Here is a 24,401-nt window from a genome sequence, read left to right on the forward strand (position 1 = left end):
ACATAAAAAAACAAAAAAAATACCTCAGTGAAGATGATAAATAATGTAAAAAATACAATAAATATGAAACTAAATACATAAATTTTCTTTCAAATATTTCAAAAAAAATTACTCTAAAATATTTGTATATTATATTTTAACAAAAATGTTAAATTCTTGAAATATTGACCCTGAAATTAGAAAACAAATTCGTTCAAATCAATACATTTTATCCACACATCAAAATGGCTTTAGATATAAATAAAAGACCAAAAGTAGTAATGAAGGCCAACCTAGCCTCCCTTGGATTTATTTGCTTTAATATTCTATCAAGATAACTCTCGTATCATGACTGGGATGTTATTTATATTCCAGATCCGTAATTCTTTTATTTTACTACTTGATATCATAGGAAAATTCGTAGTTGCTGCATCATCAATCTATGTGATAACTGTAGGGGCAGATCGACCTGTAAATTCTTGCATCTTAGAGAGCTTTAGAGCAACCTCAACCTGCAAGCCAACGATTGAGAAAGTAAGTTGGGTGAGGATGCAGGATAGCGAGGCAATCGAATCGAGCAGATTTAAAATATACACTGAAAATAACCATTTCATACTTGGTCATATACACCGAAAATAAGAATCTCACCAGTGGAGCAAGCGCTTGTTGGGAATCCCTCCCGGTCTTTGATGGATCCTTCTCGTATTGCTCGATGTAAAGGCGGATGGTCGCTCCCTCAGAACCCGTTCCAGAAAGACGGAAAACCTGGTGCATTATCCCAAATGGATCAGCATTGATATTTTTTATCTTGAAAAATTGAATTGTTTTAAGATGATTTACCAGTCGGGAACCATCTTCAAACAAATATCGGATGCCCTGGTGCTTTGCAACAGAACCATCAACAGGATCTTTGTACTCGAATTCATCAGCATCAATGACTTTAGAGACGTCGGAGCGTATTCCTTTCACAATAATACTAAAACTCATGGAGAATTGTTCAGAACTCTGTCATACAAATTCAACAGATACATAAATTTACATGGAAAAGAGAGCTTACTCGTTAACTTCACCAAGGGAGGATTGCAACTTGACCAGATGAGCCATAAGTTCCTTCGCACCACCAGCATCAACGTTCTTGAAATGCAACAAATGTTAAGCACATGATTCAAGGAAAATATAATAATGTCATGTATAATACAATTTATTATGGACCAGCTAAGTTTTGTGCATACCTCATAGTCATAACGAGTATAATAATGACGCCCATATGTAGCCCAATGTTGGGTAACGATGTCTTCAACGGTCACGAGCTTGTCTCCCCCGAGATTATCCTTGTTCTTATAGGCAAGAATAGATAGCCAGGCCAATACAGCCCAGATTCCATCTTTTTCTCGTATGTGGTCCGAACCTGTGACGTCAAGTGTTGCATGAGAAACAACGGTGGTAGTCATCTCATTCCGGCGGAGAAATAAAATGCCAGTGATTCACCCATGCATCGTGGAGAGTAAAACATTTATCTTACCGGTTCCAAAGCTTTCTTCACCACAAATAGAACACATTCCAGCATCCATCAGATTGCCAAAGAATTTCCAGCCAGTGGGTACCTACCAGCAAGAACAGAATCATTATCAGACAAATAAAACTAGTGTATTAAAAGAACAAAATCGTCCTGTAAAATTTTATTTGACCCTCTACCTCAAAGAATTTCAGATTCAGGCTTGTCGCAACGACGTCAAGAGCAGCTGATGTGGGCATGCTCCTGCACCAGGACTAAATATATCAAATTGTGCATTATCCATCAATTCACATGCATTCAAGAGCTGAAAAGACTCAAAATATATAAAAGAACTAGAGCCAGACCTTGCAACTCCTTTTAGACCACCAGAAAAGTAAGGAATGGCTTCTACAGCATTAGCAACAATGATAGCGACAGAATCAGACGGAGTCACAAAAAACCTGACAGAAGCGCACAAGTCAAAAGCATGAAAATAAAGTCTACAAAAACGAACATTAATGTTTAAAGAGGTACCTTTTGCCAAGAATCATATTGCGGTCTGCATCTCCATCAGCAGCAGCGCCAAATTCTGGTGGATCCTGCTCACTGTTTGTCTTACTGAGGCCCATACGTGCGACTAATTCTTTTGCATAGGTTAGATTGGGATCGGGATGACCTCCACCAAAGTCTTCCTGTTCGGATTACAGGGAAAAAAGGAGAGAAAATATCGCATCAATGATTCATTACTATAACTATGATTTAGTCAAAAACCAGAGTAAAAGCAAAAAACCTTGGGTACACAATTCAGTAGAGAGCTTTCATCTGCACCAAGCTCTTCCACAAATATACGTGTAGCATAAGCCCCGGCAACTCCATTAAGAGCATCATAACTAACAACAAATGAAAATGTTAATGCAAACAACAGACTATTAAAACCAAAGAAAAGAAAAAACATTCTGCCCATGTCATCAAAACGAGAATATGCATATACCAGAAAGTGAATTTTGGAGATGACAGTAACTTCTGGATGGACTGGAAGTCAAAAATGAACCTGGAAAGGATCAGAAAACAAATGTTGGACTGGAACAGCGATTGAGTCACAAGATTAGAAGAATTTCCATTAAAAAGACAACGCTGATACTAATTTCACAGGGAACTCGTCAAAGCTAAAAATTGGATTATTTATTAATTTACTAGAATGGTCAATAATCTGATTGATTCAAATTTCCTAAATTGAGCATTATCGTTCCCACTCAAAGGAAATTAAGAAATGCACAATCATTTTTGAATAAATTTGGAAAATAACAGGAAAATACAAGGTCCACATAATTTGAAAAGAACATACTTCATCAATTTGACATATTCGTCAGCTGAATCAAAAACATCCACGTCAAACTGCCCCTCCGGACCAGCAAAGCTAGTCAATCCTATCGTAGAGATATCCACCTGCAATGTAGTTTGAATGTCATGAGAAAATTGTCTAATTATGAAAATTCATTCATAGGTGTGTGTGCAAGTTCGTGCAAGCATGTCAGTGTGCACAAATGGATATGAATTCCAAGAGTTAATACATCCGGCAGCCCTTCGGCGATGAAATATTCCTTTATTGTAGTAGTGTTCTTGTAGATCTCATCAGTAATTCCTTCCGGCGCAGGTCCACCGTTTTCCATGTTGTATTTGATTCCAAAATCCTGTTAAAGAAAGATATAAATATGAAATCAAATATTTATCTGAAAGGCATATGCTTCGTAACATGCAATATTGCAACCACATGCAGTTAAAGAACAATAATTTTAGATCTAGCTCCACAGCCATCCCCTCTACAATGATGGGTGCAAGAATGAACCAAAGCATAAACCGGACTACTACAAGCTCTTATTACATGTTACGGACCCAAACACATTGGGCCCAGTAACTTCTGAATCAACAAGCCCAATAGCTGAAGAGATAAACAAGCCTAGGCCCAAGATTGTAAATGTATACGTTAGAAGAGAGAAGGGGAAGACACGTGAGAAAAATGTATAAAAAGAGAGGGGGGCTGGGCTAGAAGGAATCATTCAGTTAATATTGAGTGAGTAGACAGTAGACACTATCAATTTGTTAGTGAGAGAGAGAGTTGGTTGTAACAGAGTTTGTTATTTCCATATATTACATTTCGGTTATTGATCGGAGGTTCCTAACATTTGGTCCGACCTGCCGGATTCGAAGGAGCGACGGAATACAATGGCCAGCACACGATCAGAAGCTAAGATAGAAAGCATGGAGAAGGCGTTAATGGGGGTGCAAGACAACATGTCCCAAGTGCAAGGCAGATTGGATAAGATCGATAAGGCGGTGGAAGGATTGTTAAGTCTGAGAGAAATAATGGAACAAATGATCAAGGCACAAGGGGGAGCAACGGTAAGGAGCAATGAAGGTGGAGGACAGCCAGGGGAGGGAAGCGAGGTGCACGGGAAGGAAGAGAGTGTTGCGCGCCGGGTGGGGGAACGAGAAGAAGTAGCAGAGGAGGTGAGAATGGCATTAAAAAAAATCGAATTACCTGTTTTTGAAGGAGAAGACCCATTAGGATGGCTGGGGAAAATGGAGCAGTACTTCGAAGTCCACGAATCCCCACCGGAATGCAGGCTCAAGTTAGCTTACATTTGTATGCATGGTACTACTGTGCATTGGTTCCGATGGATGAAAGTAAGAATCCCAAACATAAGTTGGGACAGGTTTGCAGAAGAACTGATCAAACGCTTCAGTGGATTTGATGCCAATCCTTTTGAACTAATGGCATCGTTAAATCAAGAACAGCAATCGGTGGACGCTTACATCGAACGTTTTGAGATGTTGATTGCGCAGCTGGGTGAGGTCCAGGAGGATCAGAGCCTCGGCTATTTCATGGGTGGGTTGAGGGAGGAGATACGGCGGAGGATGATTGTGCACGCACCCCGAACGGTGGATCGTGCAATGATGTTAGCAAGGGGACTGGAGCGAGAATTGTATGGAACGGCGGTGGATCGAGGAAGAAGTAACGTTGGAGTGGGCTTGGGGTGTGCGCAGAAACCGGTAACTAATGTGGGCTGGGCCAATCAGGCCTCAGTGCATGATAGAGACCGGGACAAAAACTACCCACAACCCAATAACAATATGCGGACATTGAGTCCGGGAAAGCAGAGAATGCGAGGCTCACTTACACCGCAATCTTATAATGGCGGGTATCGGGGTCACTCAGGAGGAGGTCGTGGAGGGACAATGAGATTACCAGATCAAAAAACTCGTGATGGCAGAGTGGTATCTCATCAAGAATTTTTACACAGGCGCGAGAAGGGATTGTGCTTTAAATGTGGAGAACCCTACCACCCGATGCACCGATGTGCCAGTAAAAGCTTGAGAGTGACGATCCTAGCGGAAGAAGAAGGAGAGGATGGCGAGTAGGAGCAGGTCGAGTTAGAGGAAAAAAACGAGGAGGCGAGGTGGGAAATAGATGAGGCAGGGGAGACCCACGCTGAATACAACACCCTTGAGTTACCGTTGTACTCTGTCAACGGCATAAACCAACCTCAAACACTAAAAATGAGGGCGAGGGTGGCTGGAAGAGAGGTAGTGGCGATGGTGGACAGTGGCGCGAGTCACAACTTCGTTTCAAAAAAATTAATAACCGAGTTGGGGCTCGAAGTTGGCAGGAGCGTGTTTTTTGGGGTGTGTCTTGGGGACGGATGTCGGCTGTCATGTCAGGGCGTGTGCAGGAAGTTGGAGGTGGATATGGGGCAGTGCCGAATTCAAATTGAAGGATATTTGTTTGAATTAGGGGGTATTGACCTTATTTTGGGAGTTCATTGGCTTCGTACATTAGGGGATGTTTTGTTGAATTGGAATAAAATGGAGATGCGATTTAGCTGGCTTGATCAGACGGTCATTTTAAAAGGAGATCCATCCCTTAGCAGATCCATGGTATCCCTTAAAGGGATAGCCAAGGTGAGTGAAGTCGAATTCTATGGAGCAGTATTATTAAAGTGGAGTGGAGAAAAAGAGGGAGAGGCAAAAAAAAGAGGAGGTGGGGAAGCAATGAGCAACATGTTGGCCAACTATAAGAGGTATTCCAAGAGCCTTGTGGGTTACCTCCTCATCGGAGCCAAGATCATATTATAAGTATAAAGGAGGGCTGTGGGCCAGTAACAGTGAGGCCTTATCGGTATGCTCACCATCAGAAGGATGAAATTGAAAAGATGGTGAGCGAAATGCTCGCCTCAGGTGTGATACAAGTCAGCAATAGTCCCTATTCGAGCACAGTGATACTAGTTAAAAAAAAAGATGGGAGTTGGCGTTTTTGCGTTGATTACCGAGCATTAAACGACATTACCATTGCTGACAAGTATCCTATTCCAGTGGTGGAGGAGTTATTTGATGAGTTACATGGAGCGACACATTTCACCAAGCTGGACCTCAAATCTGGATACCACCAGATTCGAGTTCAAGCTGCCGATGTACACAAAACGGCATTCAGGACACATGAAGGCCACTACGAGTTTCTAGTCATGCCTTTTGGGCTAAAGAACGCGCCGGCAACGTTCCAAGCTACCATGAATGAGGTATTCCGCCCTTATTTGCGAAAATTTGTATTAGTTTTCTTTGATGATGTTTTGATTTACAGTAAGAGTTGGGAGGATCATGTACAGCATGTGGAAGTGATATTGAAATTATTACAGCAACATCAACTTGTGTTGAATAAAAAAAAAATGCCAGTTTGGGTTAGAACAGGTTGAGTACTTGGGACACATCATCATGGCCCAGGGGGTGGAAGTGGACCAAAATAAAGTTGAGAGTGTGGTGCAATGGCCACAACCACAGAACACGAAAGGAGTGAGGGGATTTCTGGGGTTAACAGGATATTACCGGAAGTTTATTAAGGACTACGGTAAGATTGCAAGACCACTCACCGAGCAGCTGAAAAAAAATAACTTTGGGTGGGATGAGAAAGCCCAAGGAGCTTTCGAGAGGCTTAAGCAAGCTATGGTTACTGCCCCAGTGCTGCGGATGCCTGATTTTTCTAAAGAATTCGTAATAGAATGCGACGCTTCAGGAGTGGGACTAGGGGCAGTGTTGAACCAGGAGGGCCAGCCCATTGCTTTCTATAGTAAGGCGTTGGCGGACCGAGCGCTGTCGAAATCAACATATGAGAGAGAATTAATGGCATTAGTTTTGGCAGTCCAGCATTGGCGTCCCTACCTACTGGGACGTAAGTTTGTGGTGATAACGGATCATAAGCCCTTGAAGATTTGTTGCAACAGCGTATAACCACGCCAGACCAGCAATATTGGTTGGCTAAATTGCTGGGTTATGAGTTCGAAATAAAACACCGAGCGGGGGCAGACAATGGGGCAGCAGATGCACTATCTAGAAGGGAGGACATGGGGGGGCTGAATGCTTTAACAAAAACAGAATGGATAGGAGTAAAAGAGATTCAAGAAGCAGTGAAAAACGACCCCGAATTTAAACATGTCATAGAAAGAGTGAAGATGGCTCCTGAAAGCATCAAACATTATTCGTTAATAAATGGATATTTGCTCTTCAAAGGCAGGTTAGTTGTTCCCCCGGCATCATCTTGGGTCTCTAAGTTATTGACTGAATTTCACGCTACTCCTATTGGAGGACACTCAGGAGCTTTTCGAATGTACAAAAGAATTGCTAATAATTTCTTTTGGCCAAAGATGAAGAAGGATATCTACAAATTTGTGTCTGAATGTGGAGTATGTCAAAAGCAGAAGTATGAAGCTGTGACACCAGCCGGGTTGCTGCAACCTTTGCCGATTCCAGAAGCTATATGGGAAGACTTGGCCATGGATTTTATTACGGGGCTACCGAAATCACAAGGTTATGAGGTGATATTAGTGGTGATTGACAGATTATCCAAGTATGGACACTTCCTACTCCTTAAAAGACCATACACTGCCAGTTCTGTGGCAGAGATTTTCCTACGCAACGTGGTCAAATTACATGGGGTTCCAAAGACAATTGTCAGTGACCGAGATGCAGTGTTTATGAGTTTATTTTGGTCTGAGTTGTTTCGACTACAAGGAACTCAACTAAAGATGAGCACGGCCTACCATCCAGAGACGGATAGGCAAAGTGAAGCCTTGAATAAATGTGTGGAAACGTATCTACGATGTTTCTCCTCTGAACAACCTAAGAGTTGGTCACAGTGGTTGCACTGGGCAGAATATTGGTACAACACTTCATATCAAACGGCTGCTGGAATGACCCCCTTTGAAGTGGTGTATGGAAGAAAGCCCCCTACTTTAACCAAGTTTCTGCCAGGGGAAACGAAGGTGTCTGCCGTCTCACAAGCACTGGGGACAGGGATGAACTCTTGAGGCAGCTCAAATATAATCTGGAGAGAGCTCAACAGCGAATGACTAAATATGCCAACAAAAAGCGTAGGGAGGTTCAATTTCGAGAAGGCGATGTAGTGTATTTAAAGCTACGGCCACACCGCCAAAATTCTGTTTCTACAAGGGTATTTCAGAAGCTGGCGGCAAGGTACTATGGACCTTATCAGGTGCTGAAGAAAGTGGGACAAGTGGCTTATCGCTTGAAGCTGCCCGAAGGGTCCAAGATACATCCAGTTTTTCACGTGTCATGTTTAAAAAAGGCATTGGGTAGGGACCCTGATGAAGTTAAATTGCCCAGTGAAGTAGATGCGGATTTGTTTATATCCTTCGAACCTGAAGGGATTTTGGCTGAAAGAAATAAGCGAGTACAAGGGAAGATAGTCCGACAACTGCTAGTGCAGTGGAAAGGAAGACCGATGGAGGAAGCAACGTGGGAAGACAAGGAAAGTTTCTCAACACAGTTCCCTGGATTTCGCCTTGAGGACAAGGCGAATTTTGATGAGACAAGGCATGTTACGGACCCAAACACATTGGGCCCAGTAACTTCTGAATCAACAAGCCCAATAGCTGAAGAGATAAACAAGCCTAGGCCCAAGATTGTAAATGTATACGTTAGAAGAGAGAAGGGGAAGACACGTGAGAAAAATGTATAAAAAGAGAGGGGGCTAGAAGGAATCATTCAGTTAATATTGATTCAGTTAATATTGAGTGAGTAGACACTATCAATTTGTTAGTGAGAGAGAGAGTTGGTTGTAACAGAGTTTGTTATTTCCAAATATTACATTTCGGTTATTGATCGGAGGTTCCTAACATTACACTGTCAACTTCTTTGGTAAATTATCTCTTAAAGAGCGGACCAGTAACACACCCAACTGGGCATAAGAATAAGTCAATATATGGATGAAAATCCAAGGGATAAAAGTAGAATGTGCAAAGTTTTCCATGCAGCAATAGTCACTTTCTTCGAATATCAATGACAATAATACATAAATTCAAGTGAAACTGGTTCAAAATTACAGATAATAGTGAAAGAGGCATTAAGATAAACCAGAGAGTACAAGAGAACGAGCACATTTCATATTTATAATCAATGGAACATGGGTGAAAATGAATATGTTTTTATATAATTTAAAATTTTTTAAGAGTTCCATGGGAGATATATGGTAGCTAAAAGCCTGATATGCAAAGCATGAACACAAAAGTGTGTGTCAAATATCACACTGCGGAAAACAAAATCCAAAGCCCTTGAAACACCAACTGGACGGAAGACAGGGTTTTGGTCTGATAGTATCGGGCATCATGATTCCATCTAATGAGTTCAATTAAACAGACATTTCAATTTCAAATACCTACTGAAAATGCTTCACGACATGTAAGCATATAGAAAGTCTGGAACATCAAGAACATACCTCAAGGGGCCCACCTGGGTTATGGCTTGCTGTCAGTATAAATGCCCCAGTTGCCTTGGATCCCTGCACAGGTTTCAAAATACTTTTCAAAAATTACATTTGTGAATGTATATAAAAATTGGAGAAATGGTTCCATGTGGGTTTTTTATGTTGTTCTTACATCATGGCCTACTCTTTCACGTACAACACAAGATACGGCAGGAGTGGACAACAATCCATTTTGCCCAACCCAGATACGCCTTGCTCCATTAGCAGCAGCCATTTTTATAATGATCTACCATTGGGTAATGAAAAAAAATCATATTAATAATCTCAATACTAAGGAAAATAGTGTCAATTATCCAAAAACCCAGAAGTAAAGACAATTTGTTACAACAGAACAGATAAATTATCATCATAAAAGATAAACTTTACAGTTCTAAAGAGACACAAAGACACCAAGATCAAATCTCTTGATACAAGAGAACCAAGTAAGAAAAAAATCTCTCTTTATCTTAGGAAATACTTTCTCTTTCTTCAAAGACTTCAAATTTAAAAAATGCACAAGAGAGATGCTCTCCATCTAATTGTTCACTTTTTTTTAATCCAAAGTAATGACTTGTGCATCTTAACTTCTCAACAATGTGAGCATGGAGCTTGAAGACTGGAATAATGACTATCGTTAGCATGACACCAGTGGAAACATCCTCCATGCAAGAAGAGCCAAAAGTAGGCTTTGTCCGTTCAAATTTTCAGTAATTAAGTTATATAATAGTTTTCGTTGAAAAGCTAAGAGTGTATTCGATTAAGTGCTTTATTTCTTTTCTTATTTTAAAAATTTTTCACTCAACTTTTTCTTCCCCGACAAATCCACATCAAAATATTCATTCTTTACATCTCAATTTTCCTTGCCCAACTTCCAACCCATTTCCATACCTTTTTTTTTTTACCTAAATGGTACATCTTTAGACACATCTAGTCAATTATTATAAACAAAATTCCCCAAAAAAATCACATCACTTCAAAAGCATGTCATATCCAAGCACCATCTCAAAATTTCAGAATTAAATCTCAAAATAAATATGAATCACAGATTTTTAGCAATAGATGGGGGATAAAACCTATTGACTCCAAAATCTTGATATCCTAAATAAAAGCATTAACATTCTTACAAATAGGTACTCTGAAACAACCATGCATGGTCCACCCTTTGTTTTTCCGTGATATTTAAAACATCAATAAGTGGTCATGTAAAGATACATGTTATCATGATTCGAGATGTCAAACATCGTATTCAAACAAGACAAAAAGAACTTATACACACACACACACACACACACACACACATACATCATACAGAATCACCATTGACATCAATATTAACTATCCAAACTATGAATGATAAAAATAGAAAGGTTATTCGGTAACAAATTTTACGGGTGCACCTGAATAGCATCCTTTGAGAAGTAGCGACCATCGCCAGATACAACAAGTGTAGCACCTGAAAAAGAATCCAAGCTAATTTATGTACTTGTAGCAATTGATATCCATTTAGTTCATGGGTGTATGTGCAAATAGGTTTGTGTTCGCACGCATCCGTTGTTCGGAACCAGTTGATACAGACATGTACGCCTTTCTTTCTCGTCCATCGCTCTTTTAATAAATCAAATCGTAACTGCATTTATACGAAAAGTTTTCTGACAGGAAAATCAAGTCAGATACAATCCAAATCTCACAATGACTAATAAATATCTTCCTCTCATTTGATTTAGAAAAGTCCCAAACAGGAGCAACTCAAACTCCCAAATACGAAATAAAAGTTAAACAGCCAAAATGTGTTTGTTTTTCTATGCAGAAAAAAAAAATCTAAGACTCAATAAGTTGTAAAGAGCTTAAGTTAAAAAAAAGATTGATAAGAAAACACTAAGAAGACTGGCAAGATAAATGAAAAGGGCAGGCACTTTCAGCCAGTGAACAGCTTGATTATATTATACACAGATTTCAAATGATAACTGTAATTTGTTTCTTTTTAGTTACATATTCAATATAAAATGACCCTAGGAAGACCTCACACCGACGTGATCATATTATTAAAATGAGTATGCATCAAAACGAAAAAAGATTAAATGATTAACAAGTGCATGCCAGCATCATATACAGAAAAAGAAAACTTATTCACATATTCCTTAAGAACAGTCGATCATTTGATATGCCTGATAAAACGACATTACATGTTTGCAGGCCGTTAAAATACATCAAATCTATGCTGAACATGACCTGTTGCAGGCTGTTAAAATACATTAAATCTATGCTGATCTTCATGTTTTCTAGTAAACACTGTAGTGCCCTTCACAACAGAAAATAGACATTCAAAAACTGCAATACAGAAAAGGAGATGCCAAGTCCTCTACCTCAGAATTCATGACAATACACTTTTGGTCTCTAGAACAGGAACAAAGGAATTCGGAGAATATAATATATATGAATGAAAAACACCAACCTCTGACTTTATTAGCCCCAAGGGCATTAAACGTGGCCTGAACAAAGTTTTGCAAGTAACGTGGTTGCTTGAACACCTTAACCTGAAGCATGCATGACACCTTTATATCAGAATCAACTATGAGAGAACACCAACCACTACTTGAGACTAAAAGTCTAATAAATAAACCATTTTGAAAATTTCAAAAATAAATGTATCAGGGTCCACGGACTTCTCATTCAAAACTGACTGCACCGCCATTCCAAAATAACTAAATACCCTTTCTGTTAATACTAATCCATGGAACGGCATAAAAGGGAAATTCCCATTTTGGTGTTCTGTGATCTTAGCAGAAACGACAAGATTCAGTTCATGCCACGGGTTAATTAACAACCTAAGTATTATGATACTGATTTCGACCATTCTATATTTGAAAGTTAGAGCTATTAACTATTTACTTTTCTTTTCTAGAAGATGATCATGCCAATCCTTCTATTTTCTTTTCCATATGATTCAATACAAGCTCACAAGATAATTCATGACAAAAAAAATCATGTAGCATTAGCACCAACAAATAAGACGATCCACCAAACAAAAACATGAGATCTCACTTTACAACCATACATAAAACGCACAGCAATCAGTGATTATGGCAAAAAATCATGTAGCATTTGCACCAAAGGAATCTTAAATAAGACGATCCACCAAACAAAAACATGAGATCTCACTTTACAACCATACATAAAACGCACAGCAATCAGTGATTATGGCATCAGGGCATGAGATTCCACGCTAACAGGATCAATTTTATCCATCTTGCTACTCCATGATGTTAAAGCCATTAGATCTACCCATGTTGATTATTAACCCTTAAAAATAACACCCCAGATCTTGTTTTGATAACGCAATCAAGTCTTTCACCAAAAAGAAAAGAGAAGAAAAGATCATAAAACACCACAACGCTTATTAATCATCAGTAGCCAAGAGAAAAGGCCACATTTTTAACCAAAAAAGAAACATAAACGTCCCACAAATCAAAAGTTCCTCATTGAAGTTCATCTCTAAAATAACACAGATTCACATTCCGCACAAAAAAATCCAAAAAACCCACCTTCTTCCTAAGACCAGATGTCCCGGGTTTCTGGCCATCAAAAGGCGTAGTTTCGACGCGGACAACTTCGAACACCACCATCTTCACTCAACCTAAAACACAACCCAGATTTTAACACGAAAACCAAGAAGAAGGGAACACAAATGGGATCAAGCTAAGAACAAAATACGATGCATCAAACTAACTGCAAGAATTCAACTGAAACAGATTACGCGCACTGGTGAATATAAAAGTGTGCGAAAGAATCTTTCGTAAAAGGGATAAAGGGATGAGAAGGTGACAGATTTGGGGCGAGTGTAAAGGAAGAATATTAAGAAAAAGAAGTGGAAAGGCAAAAATATATAGAGACGGTGAAGCGATGAGTCATGGGTGAGAAATGGGGAATATTTCACCCTATCTCATGGGTCTCTGTCTCATGAAGTGATCAAAGACCCAATTTTAACCATATCTATGTGAGATCCACCAATTCATATACAGGGTTTACCAAATTTTTTAAAATCAACGGCTTAGATCCTGTGGGACACTGTCCCCATAGGTAGCATCGACAGAACCGAGAAATGGATTGTTCTCGTATTCAGTTCTCGTGAATCATTAGATTCCCACTTTTAATTTTTATTATATTATTTATTTTTTTTATTTTTGTGTATTTCTCGATTGATTCAGTTTGGTTCGATTTTTTATTTCGAACTTTTGGTTTTTCGTTTTGAAAATGTATAATTTGATATCTGAATATTTTTATTCGGTTCGATTTATAACAAAACGGTTCAGTTATTTCGATTCTATTTATTCGGTTTTGATAAATTTTTAAATTAATAATTAAAATATAACGTAAAATATAATATATTATTTTTTTAGTTAATTTTTTATGAAACATTTTAAAATATGAAGTCTAAATGAACTAAATAAATATCAATCAACTAAAAATTAATAAAAATGATTCTTAATTCACTAAATATTATCTCATAAAATATATAATCTAAATAAAAATATAAATAAAATAATAATTTAATTAAATTTCGATTTTGATAAATAAAATCTGAAATCAAATCATCTAAATTATATTTTATCATTTATATCCGAATTTAAAAATTCGATTTTCGATTGAGTTTGGTTTTCAGTTTGAATTTACGAATTTTTCGGTTTTATCCGAAGTTTGAACACCCCTAATGTAAACTAATCATCACACTTTACACTCATCTTTCTTGTCTTAATGTAAATTAGCCATCACACTTTACACTAATCTTTCTTTTCTTGATGTAAACTAGCGCACACGCGTGTTGCGTGTTTGATAAAATTTTAAATATCATAATTTATATAATATTAAGATATTTTTATGGAATCTTTGATTTAATAACTGGTAATACCTCTTGTTAAATTCCTTAGTTTTGGTGATAATAAAAAATAATTTATTGTATTAGAACCAAGTTGTCACTATTCGTGTATTCCGTGGAAGAAGGGGAGACATAGAAAGATTTTGCCTTTGAACTTCCATATATTATATGTCATTTACTCTACCGTATTTTTTTATCATGTTGACTATCCACATTTAAGTATATAATAATAAAAAGAATCGTCAGACTGTTCTTCCGCACAATTTTTTATTCTGACCGTTTACTTAGAATTGAGAAAACAATTCTTACATAACTAACGCTATCAAGACCGTTCGAAAAATCTTGAAAGTTTTTATTCACCCTCTATAAACACATTATTGATCCTAACAAAAGGTATCAGAGATGTTTTCTTTTCTCTCCTATGATATATATATATATACACACACACACAAATGACATCGTTTAACAAGATTATATTGTTCTCGAAAGAAGATATGATGACTGAAAATACTTTGCAGGCACATTTAACTGTTTAGGATGATAACATGTGGTATGTCATGAATGATTGTTCAATAAAGATTCTGAAGGCAAATACAGTTTTTGTTGTAACTGAAGGTGCTCCACAGATGGTGGAAAAGCACAGGCCGAAATGGACTACAGATGACAAGTAAAAGGCCAACCAGGATAGTGTGGTCAAAGATATCCCGTATAAAACTTTAGATAAAAATATATTTAGCAAAACAAAAAGTTGTTTTACAGCTAAACAAATATGAGAGAAACTAACTAAATTATGTGAGATGAATGATCAAACAAAAGAAAACAAGCTAACTATTGTCATCCAAAAGTTTGACAATGTCAATCAAAATGTTGCCTGGAGAAACTTTATGTAAATAAAAGCAATAATCCATAAAATCATCAAAATCTTTAACATATGCGGAATTTCTAGGTCACCAGGTATGCACTGCGCCTCCTGGATGACTTGATAGTTCGCAGCTCATGACATCATGATCACCTGCAACCATTCAAACTTAGTGAGTCTAACGACTCAACATGCTCAAACCTGATATAACAAATACATAATTATACAGTCATATGCATAAAAATTACGTTTACTAAAAATATATTTTTCATGCAAACTCGAGACCTTCAAAAATATGCAACTTTTGAAACCATGCTTATATATTAACATTTTTCCGTAAAAATATCGTTTTTAAGTGAAGTGTGATCCCCGATAGTGACAACATTCAGTCAATTAATCAATCTAAAAACCATAGTACTAGGCCGCCAGGTTCAACGTCCACTTCTTCGACGATCCCTCCGACTAACATAAAATAATTTCACCGTTCACTTTTTCAACGGATTCATTATTATTGAGATTCCTGCCCCCGTTTTCGACTGTTCACTCTCTTTTCATTGCAAGATCACCGTTATCATTTTCAACGGTTCCCTTACTACTTTTACGTCACGATCAATTCACATTCCTCAAAAATATTTTCCTTTACTTTATCATTTCATAAAAACATGTATAACGTCTCATATTCTTTAAAACTTCCAAAATGACTTATATCATTCGTATTCGTTGAGACTGCTAAAAATAACATATATCTTACATATCCTTTAAGATTTCTAAGAATAACATTTGACCTGATATGGAATTGTTTTAGGAAGTCGTAAATCGCCCTCAATTTTTCCTCAAACCGATCGCCCACGTTTCAACTCTATACATACACGGACAACCCCGGACGTTGTCATAACAAAAGCGACTTGACTCCACAATTTTAAAATTACCAAAAATGTCCAGAAACTTGCTAGATATTTCATCGTAGGACCTAAGTTTCAAAAACGACTCAATTCGCTCATCGGATGACTCGTTTACCCCATTTTCGTGTTTTCAGGCAAACATATGACCAAACTACCCTTCCGAATCGAAACAACCCGAGACCTGACCTTTATTAACATACTAAGACCAAATTTAAGCTTGTGGAACTTCCCAAACACAAGTCAAAACTGAAACTCATATCACAAGTTTAACCTAGGCCCATTTCATCTCTATTTTGACTCTTAAATCTCTTGGTTTGCATCCCTCCTTCAACAATTCTCAAAACGACATGAACTTCTTTATAAAACATAATTCAAATTTTTGGGCCTTAATATGAATAATCCGGGAACTACAGGTGTAACGCCTGAATTCTTAAATTGCATAATTCAGAAACTTTAGATGTGGTTAGAATGTGCTGATGCAATTGAATCCTTAAAGCGTTCTAATTAATTAACATTCCGGCCCTAAGCTCCTGACACCATCCTAGCCATCTTCGACCAGCCCCTAGCCAGGGCACCTCCAGCCCAGCCCCTTAGACACCATCCTAGGACCCTACTGGACCACTCATGCACCAGCTATTGTGCATAGCCCACCTTGCGCCATCTTTCTCTCTTTCCTTCCCCAAAACCGAACCCAACACATGCAATACACCTTAACCAAGGCTCGGTGCTTTCCTCTCTTGTTCCATCCATTTTATAACCTACACGAGACTCTTTTTAGGAATTCTAAACATCATCTCCCTTCCCCTTAATGGCATTGAATCCCTAGAAATCATAACGCGACTCAAACGTGCATTAAAAACTTCGGAACTTTAAAATAAATTATTCAAAACGTTAATAAAACTTGACAATCATGTTATTCATTAAAAATATTATAAACATGCATAATATGGTTCGAATGATGAAAAAAGAAAGGTTTAGAAAGTGCATTTGTGTTTAAAACGCTCGAAATACGATTATCGGTGCAGTGGAATGTCGGTGACGGACGGAGGACTATTTCTACCCTTTTTTCTCGACAAAAACCCACCGAAAACCCACTTTAGGATGCAAGGGAGTCGAGTGATCGTTGTTGGAAGAAAGAAAGAGGAAAAAAATTGAAGAACGAAGTATAAAAAAAATCTAAACTGCCCCCTTGCCCAGAGTTCTAGTTTTGGCCGTTCTTCCTCTTTCAATTCACGTAAATTGGTGTATGTGTGTGTGTGTTTCGGGATATGTGTGTGTTTCGGGGTGTGTGTGTGTTTAGGGCTAGGACTTTTTTATAAAAAAAAATAATTAAAGACTTTTTAATCATTTAATTAACAGGCTTAATCAACCCTAGTTTTTAATTGATAAATTAGGTTCATTAAGATCAATAAAATCATTAGGGCTCAAATTAAAAAGATTTAAAAATACTTATTTCAAAAAATCCATAAAAATTACATAAATTTCTTTCTCCAACTAATTAATTTAAATTTGACCATAAAAATACTAAAATTCTTAAATTATTTAAAATAAACATTTTATTAACTAAAAATAAAAATTTAGCATTTAAATCTTTAACACCTTAATCGACTACAGTCCTCTGTCCCCGGCCAACCAACGATATTGCCTGAAAATCTTTAAATTATGAAATCAAGCCAAATTATACAATTAATCATCATTTAGTCAATCAAAAGATATCCTTCATGCAACCAAAATCATTTAATTAAAATAATTTAGTCATTTAATAATTTTCATGCATGCGGTTTACGTAACCGGATTTTTGGACGTTACAACTATTAATATTATTAATATCAATATTATTTAATAATATTATTATTATTTTCGAGACAGGTTCGGAGATGAAGATAGTATCCCCATACACACGCCCAAACTATTTCAGGAATTCGTAAAAAATCTCCGAACCCGAATTCGAAAAAATCTAGGATCTTCGTCCCCATTTCGAATTTTTCCCATGGGGCCCAAACATGCGGGAAAAATTGTCATCCCTACGAGCTGATAAAGTGTTATAAATTTAATAAGAAAATAGAGCATCGGAGAGAAATGTGAGTTCATAGAATGACTCCAAAATTCTTTTCATAACTAATAATCCTTATTTATAATATACAATAGTAGGTATAAATTTGTAAATAAAAAGATTGAGATATCTATCTTAATAAAAAATATATCTACTACTCATCTACATTCACAATCATATCATAAAAAACTTGAAATTAATGAGAATTATCATTGTAGTGAAATATATTGGTTATTTCAAAAACTCGAAATTTTGATTCTTTTGATGTATAATTTTATTTTATAATTTTATTTTGTGATATATCATTAAATAAAAGGTTAAATATGTTTTAAATCCTCATACTCGTATTTAAGTTGCGTTCGGTACCTGTCCGAAAAAATATATGTTTAGAATCTTTGATCCACAAAAAAAAAATTCTGCACTCCATGAGCTCACATGTATTTTCTATGAGGAAAATCGATACAAAACATTAAAAATATGACATTAATATATGATATTTGAATATAAAATATTTCATGTCATATATTAATATATGATTTTGAGTATCCATTTTTGGAAAATCGATACAAAATATATAAAATATGGTATTAATATATAGCATATGAGTATCAGTTATTTCAGATCTGATACTAATATATAATATTTTATTACTCAAACATGTATAACAAATGTTGATATTAATAAATTTATTTCAATTTTATACTCAAAATCTTATATTTTGTACAAAATATAAAACAATTAGTAATCAAATATCATTTATCAGTATCATATTTACAATGTTTTATAAGATTTTCGCTCATGAAAAGACATGCGGACACAGTAAGTTCAAAAACATTTTTTTTGGATAAAAAATACACACACCATGTTTTTTTTTTACAAGAGAATTTAAAACAAATTTACCCTAAAAAAATAGTTATTATTGATGAACATGACATTAAAAATATTTATTCTAAACTCTTAACTATTATAAAATAATAATAATACATATATTGGGGAAAGATAAAAACTTCAATTAAAATAAAGAAATTTGCAATTTTAATTAATTGGGTAAATTGGAGATAAATCCCAAAATCCAAACATAAATTTATCCTAACTTCTTACACCTATAAAACTTTGTTTAATCTCTCTAACATAATAAAAATGACAAAATTACCCTTATATGTGCTAATTTTAATGATTGATTTAACTGTGCCAGAAATGATATCAGAGCTTAGGTAAAATTATTTCAAACATACAAATTTATTATTACTGTGTAATTAAATATTTGAGTATGAGAATTTTCTTAAATAACATGAATCTGAACTCAGGTTCGAGATTAATTATTTGTAAAATTTATTCTAAAACTTTGGAATATTTGAAACAGAAATATCTAACCAAGGTTAGATATCAAGAACAAAGTGGAACTTATCAGAGTCCTAAGGTAAACTTATGATTCAAATTAATAGGTTCCTATAAATATTACCGGATTCCTCTAAACTTTTCGGAGATTTTAGAGAAATTCAAAAAACAGTACAGAATTATGGCAATATGTTGTATTATGTACCACAAAATGTGGAGAAAATCCTTGAAAACGAGGAAGAAATTCTTGGAATATTAAAGGTGATTCAAACAAGAATTCAAAACCTAGAAAACCAACCAAGTTCTAGTAAAAAGACTTTAGAAGAAAGGTTATCACCATCCTTTGGTACCAAACCCTTATTACACCAAAGAGAGAACGCCAAAGTAATGTCAAAACCTTTAACTGAAGAAGAAAAAATGATCAATCTAATTAAAACATTATCAGAAAAAAATTAATCTGATGACAACTTTAGAGATGATCGGTCTCGAGGATCTCCAAAACCTTGCAGAATCTTTTGCAAATCTCAAGGTTGTAGATCTAAAGATGAACACAACTGGGGGTGAACCACCCACTATAACTTGGTCATCTTCTCAAGAACCACCAAGAGAAAGTATGAGATCTCAAAATATAAATATGAGAGAACCCCAACCAGATTTTCATACTGGTGGAGAATCACACCCAGCGGAAACAAGGTCAAGGAGAAATCAAATTCCCTTGAATCAAACATCTATGGGAATCTGTTTTAGAACCTATACATCTTTATGAGGTTATGCTTAACCTCGATATACTGGACTTCAAAAACAGAGAAGATCTCATAGGGATTGGTTAAAATTTCTTGGGACATGACTTCGGTAGAAACCAAAGAGTCGGTTCTAGCCGGAGAATCTCTTAATGAGATAGCTAGAATAATGGCTACCCTATTTAAAGCACAATTTATAGGAGTAGACTATTTTAACAGTCAAGATACAGAGAAGAAAAAGAAATACACTCAAGCTCTGTTAGTCTTGAATTACATGATATATGTTTATTGGATGAATATATTATGTTATTCACTAAATATAGATGGAATTCAGATGTCGAAGAAAATATAGCAATGCAACCTTTCTTCGCCAAAATGCCGAGTCCCTATAGAGAAATGCTAATAAGAGAATATGTATAACGTCCGAAAAACCAACCTACTTAAACCGCATGCAAGCAAATATTTTAATTGCTTAATTATTTTAATTAATTGGTTTTAAATGCTAGCATGATGTTTAGTATATGATTAAATGTATGATTGCATGATTAAATGATAATACGATATGATTACATGAAATTAGGGATTTTACCCGAATATTTGATAATAGGCAGGGGAAATGAGACCGGGGACGACCAAGACAAGAATATTTATTTTTCATTAAATATTTTCAAGGCGTCCTAATATGATTAAAAATGATTTAATTTTCCTAAAAAAGTTGGAGTTCGAATTATTTTACGAATCGAGCTCGATTTTTCCCGAGGAGCCGGTTTTGGGCAAACAAAGAGTTTTAAAAGATCAAAAATATTATTTTTGAGAAACTAATTTTATAAAATTTTATGTTTTAATTAAATAAGTGTTATTGATCCAAATTTAATTATTTAAAGAAGGCCCAATTGCCCTTAAGCTTGCAAGCCCAAAACCAAAACCCATTAACATGTTAATTTATTTATAAATAGGACTCCTAGGCTTTCAAAACACCATAATTCATTCTTGAATCAGCCGAAATTCACCCTCACACACACCTAAAATTTTCGAGAATTCGGGAAAAAAAGGCTAGGGTTCTTCGTCGTCCAACGTTGTACCCTCGCCAATGATTGTCTATCCGAGCGTTATAAACACAAATGCACGTGTTCTTAAACTCTTTTAAACATCATACAAATCATAATATCTGTGTTTAATTGATTATGCATGAAAAAATAGGGGTATTCGATTATTTTTACGGTATGATACGTATTTTTAACGTTTTTACGATTTTACGCTTTTTTAAAAAATATTTTGAATCCAACAAGTACCCTGCCAACATAGGATGATATATGAATGATTTATGGATAAAACATGATAAAATTAAAGGGAAACAAAAGCTGGAAAACCGTCGTAAAAAAATACAGAAGAGGACTGTGGGGTTGGTTGTGGTTTGCATATGGTTCAAGGGTCGGTTTTTATGCATGTTGGCAAGTGGGCTCGGCCAGGTCTGGATGGGGCTCGAGGGGGTCATGGATGAGGGCCTGGTAGAGTCCTAAAATGGCTAGGACTTGGGTATCAGGGCTGGGGAGGAGTCCATGAAAGTTGGGACTCTCCCCAAGCAACTCCTGATCAGCAGCAGCCAAGAGGGCTTGCGGCTGGGGCAAGGAGGCTCACGATGGGTCCTATAGGGTCTAAGGGAGTTGAGCAAGGGCTGCGCCAGGGGGTGGCACGGCTGGGCTCGCCGCTGGCTCGACTGCAACTGGAGAATCTCAAGGGCGCGCAGGTTGCTATTCGAGATTCAGATGGTTCGCTGCTAGGTTCAACGATCTGGGCTGGGCTTGGCTGGGTCTGGGCGTGGTCTAGGGTTGGTTAGGGTCAGGTTGGTTCAGTGGTGGCTCGGCTGAAAGACTCCTAGTGTCACTAGGAGTCTATGAGCGTGAATAGCCAACCATGTGCAACTTTGGGTCTGGTTCCAGGAGTGTTTGAGCAAGCTAGGGTCTGGTTCTATGGGCTGGGTTTGGTCAGTAGGGTGCCTAGGTGGGTTGGTTCGGGTTTGGCTCCAGGTGGCTCGAGTAATTTTGGAGATGGCTCGGGTTGTACGGTTAAGGGTCATATTTCGAATTTAAAAGAATAAAAATTGGAACCATGGTCCACATGTGTGATTCATGGCTCACAAAAGTAGTTTAGGTATTAAAAATGTTATGTTTAAAATTTGGGAAGAAAATAATGAGTTTTGAATTTATTCGGGATTTAATCGCTTCACGAAACGCTAATTAAATAATTAATTGAAAAGTCTCGAATTAAGTCGAATAAAATTATGAAAAATTATATTTAAGCTTAAATAATTATTTGGAATAAACCCATGTCAGTAAAGTAAAAAAAGATAAAATCGAGAATTTTTACGTCTAGGGGTAAAACAGTTATTTTACACTTGGAAAATACGTAAAAGCTTGGCAGCGTTCTGAAGGATCATAATGCATGTTAAATGATATTTTATGATTTAAAATGATGATTTTGATGAAAATATGATATTTTATGATTTATGGATATTTTATGATTTATGGTAAAGTTGTGCAATTTTCACTATCTAAAATGCAATTTTTGGAAAATTATGATGATTTATGATTTTAAAAGAAAAAAAAATATTTTGAGGGATGTGAATTGACTGTGACAAATGATATATGATTTTGTGGAGATGACGTGAGGACCAAAGCCCCAGAGGGACCTCGTTTACGGGCCAAGGCTTCAGAGGGACCCCTTCTATGGGAATAGGCCCAGAGGGATCCCGACGATCGTATTTCTATGGTGAAGCCTAGTGCCCACCCCCATGGACCATGTGGAGCTAAGACTGCAGTTGACCGAAGGATAAAAGCTAGTCACTTTCAAGGATCAAACTTCACCCAAAATGATAAAGGATTAAAAGCTTTACGATTAAAATGATTTATGATACATGATTTATGCTTAAAAGATTTTTAAATGATTTAATTATGCTTAAATGATTTTTAAATATTTTTAAATAGTTTATTTATGCTCAAAAGCTATTTTAAAATAAAAGTATAATTTTTAAATGCTTGTGATTGTATATGTATTATTTGCTACTCATGTTTAGAACGTACTGAGTCATTAGACTCACTAGGTTTATATGATGCATGATTTGATGATATATGGGAGGCACTGACGATTGAGTGAATCGAGTGCTGCAGTACACTACCGAGGGATCTTAATGTTTACGCACTAGCTTGATAGATAAAAGATTTAAAAAATTTATGTTAATGATTTTATTAGAGATATTTTTATACTTTAATTTTATGTTAGTTGATCTTTTAAAGGTCGACGTAGTATTTTTGGTTAGTTAACGATTTAGAGATTTATTTTATGAACATGAGATTAAAATGTTAAATTATTATTATTTATGAAAATGTTAATTTTATTTTTTATTAATATTTTCGAGTTTATTAGTTTTTTTTTTTAAAAAGTCGAGGTCGTTTCAATATATCCCTGGCAATCCAAATACGTTGGCACGAAGAGCCTCTTTTCCCAAAGGAAAATTGACCGAATGGTGTCATATGACAGCATTAAAAAAGAATTATAAACGATTAAGGTGTATTAACAAACATACTCCTTTGTATTGTAAAGAAAATGATCTTCCAACAATTATTAGAAGTAAACCTCAAAGGCAGAAGAGAAATAGTTTTAAAACTCAACTTTATGCCAGAAGTGGAAGAAGTTCTTGGAAATCAAGAACATTATTGAAACGTCTGCTATTCGTTTTGCTTAAAACGTGTTAGAAATTTTTTTTTACCCCTACTATTCGGCCGAAACATTTACATATATATAAAAAAATTTTGCACCATTTCGAAAATAGAACAACCAACTAACATTTAAAAATCAAAGGAAAATAGTTTAAATCGTAAAATCGTCAAACGTTTTACCAAACCAAAAACATTATTTGAAAAATATAGCACATAATATAACCTCTCAAAAATCACTCATAAATATAAATAAATTGTCGTAAAAATATTCTTGACATAAATCATAATCATAAACTGGTGCGGAAAACTAGCGTCGGTCCTTGGGTTATGTGCACCTTTAGTCCAGCAAAGTCAACCATCAAGACCTCCATTATCATATTCATAATCAGTAGCAACTGCATCAATCACACCTAGTTAGTCTAAAGACTCAACACACCATAATCTTGATAACAAGTAATATATATACAGATCACATGCAACAGTGAAAAATACTTGTACTTAAAATATCGTTTTCATGAAGATGCATAAACTTAAACATAAAAATTTCCATAAACTTTTCATAAATATTTCGTAAACATTTTCATATCATCATAAACATATTCATATTCCTTTCGTTGAATTCAGATCGATAATTGT

The 24,401-nt window shown here is 36.1% G+C and overlaps 1 protein-coding gene across 3 annotated transcripts; it reads right to left on the reverse strand.

Moving 5' to 3' along the window:
* Nucleotides 1-336: 336 nt before the first annotated feature.
* LOC140964425 (phosphoglucomutase, cytoplasmic) lies at nt 337-13,218 on the reverse strand. Of its 3 annotated transcripts, none has more exons than XM_073424203.1 (19): nt 13,012-13,218; nt 12,827-12,918; nt 11,737-11,818; nt 10,682-10,737; nt 9,418-9,531; nt 9,258-9,320; nt 3,046-3,165; nt 2,820-2,920; nt 2,466-2,525; nt 2,265-2,364; nt 2,009-2,166; nt 1,840-1,935; nt 1,675-1,738; nt 1,502-1,583; nt 1,212-1,387; nt 1,037-1,113; nt 820-955; nt 628-744; nt 337-491 (listed from the first exon to the last, which is right to left on the reverse strand). In XM_073424203.1, exons 2-19 carry the CDS (start codon nt 12,905-12,907, stop codon nt 420-422), a joined length of 1,755 nt encoding a protein of 584 aa, XP_073280304.1. In that variant the 5' UTR covers nt 12,908-12,918; nt 13,012-13,218; the 3' UTR covers nt 337-419. The 3 variants fall into 3 exon arrangements, with proteins under 3 accessions (XP_073280304.1, XP_073280306.1, XP_073280305.1); XM_073424205.1 differs by having other exon boundaries at nt 12,827-12,907; nt 12,996-13,145; XM_073424204.1 differs by having other exon boundaries at nt 13,045-13,136.
* Nucleotides 13,219-24,401: the final 11,183 nt, after the last annotated feature.

The sequence above is a fragment of the Primulina huaijiensis genome, chromosome 18, assembly GCF_012295235.1.
Source record: "Primulina huaijiensis isolate GDHJ02 chromosome 18, ASM1229523v2, whole genome shotgun sequence".
In the NCBI taxonomy this organism is placed as follows: domain Eukaryota; kingdom Viridiplantae; phylum Streptophyta; class Magnoliopsida; order Lamiales; family Gesneriaceae; genus Primulina; species Primulina huaijiensis.

What these genes read in the sequence shown, in the direction of transcription:
- LOC140964425 (XM_073424203.1), bottom strand. Translation starts at nt 12,907, where the DNA reads ATGGTGGTGTTCGAAGTTGTCCGCGTCGAAACTACGCCTTTTGATGGC. An exon ending in GTGAAAGAGTAGGCCATGAT is followed by an intron (nt 9,321 to 9,417) that starts GTAAGAACAACA and finishes AAACCTGTGCAG; the next exon opens with GGATCCAAGGCAACTGGGGC. An exon ending in ACCCAGGTGGGCCCCTTGAG is followed by an intron (nt 3,166 to 9,257) that starts GTATGTTCTTGA and finishes TTTCTTTAACAG; the next exon opens with GATTTTGGAATCAAATACAA.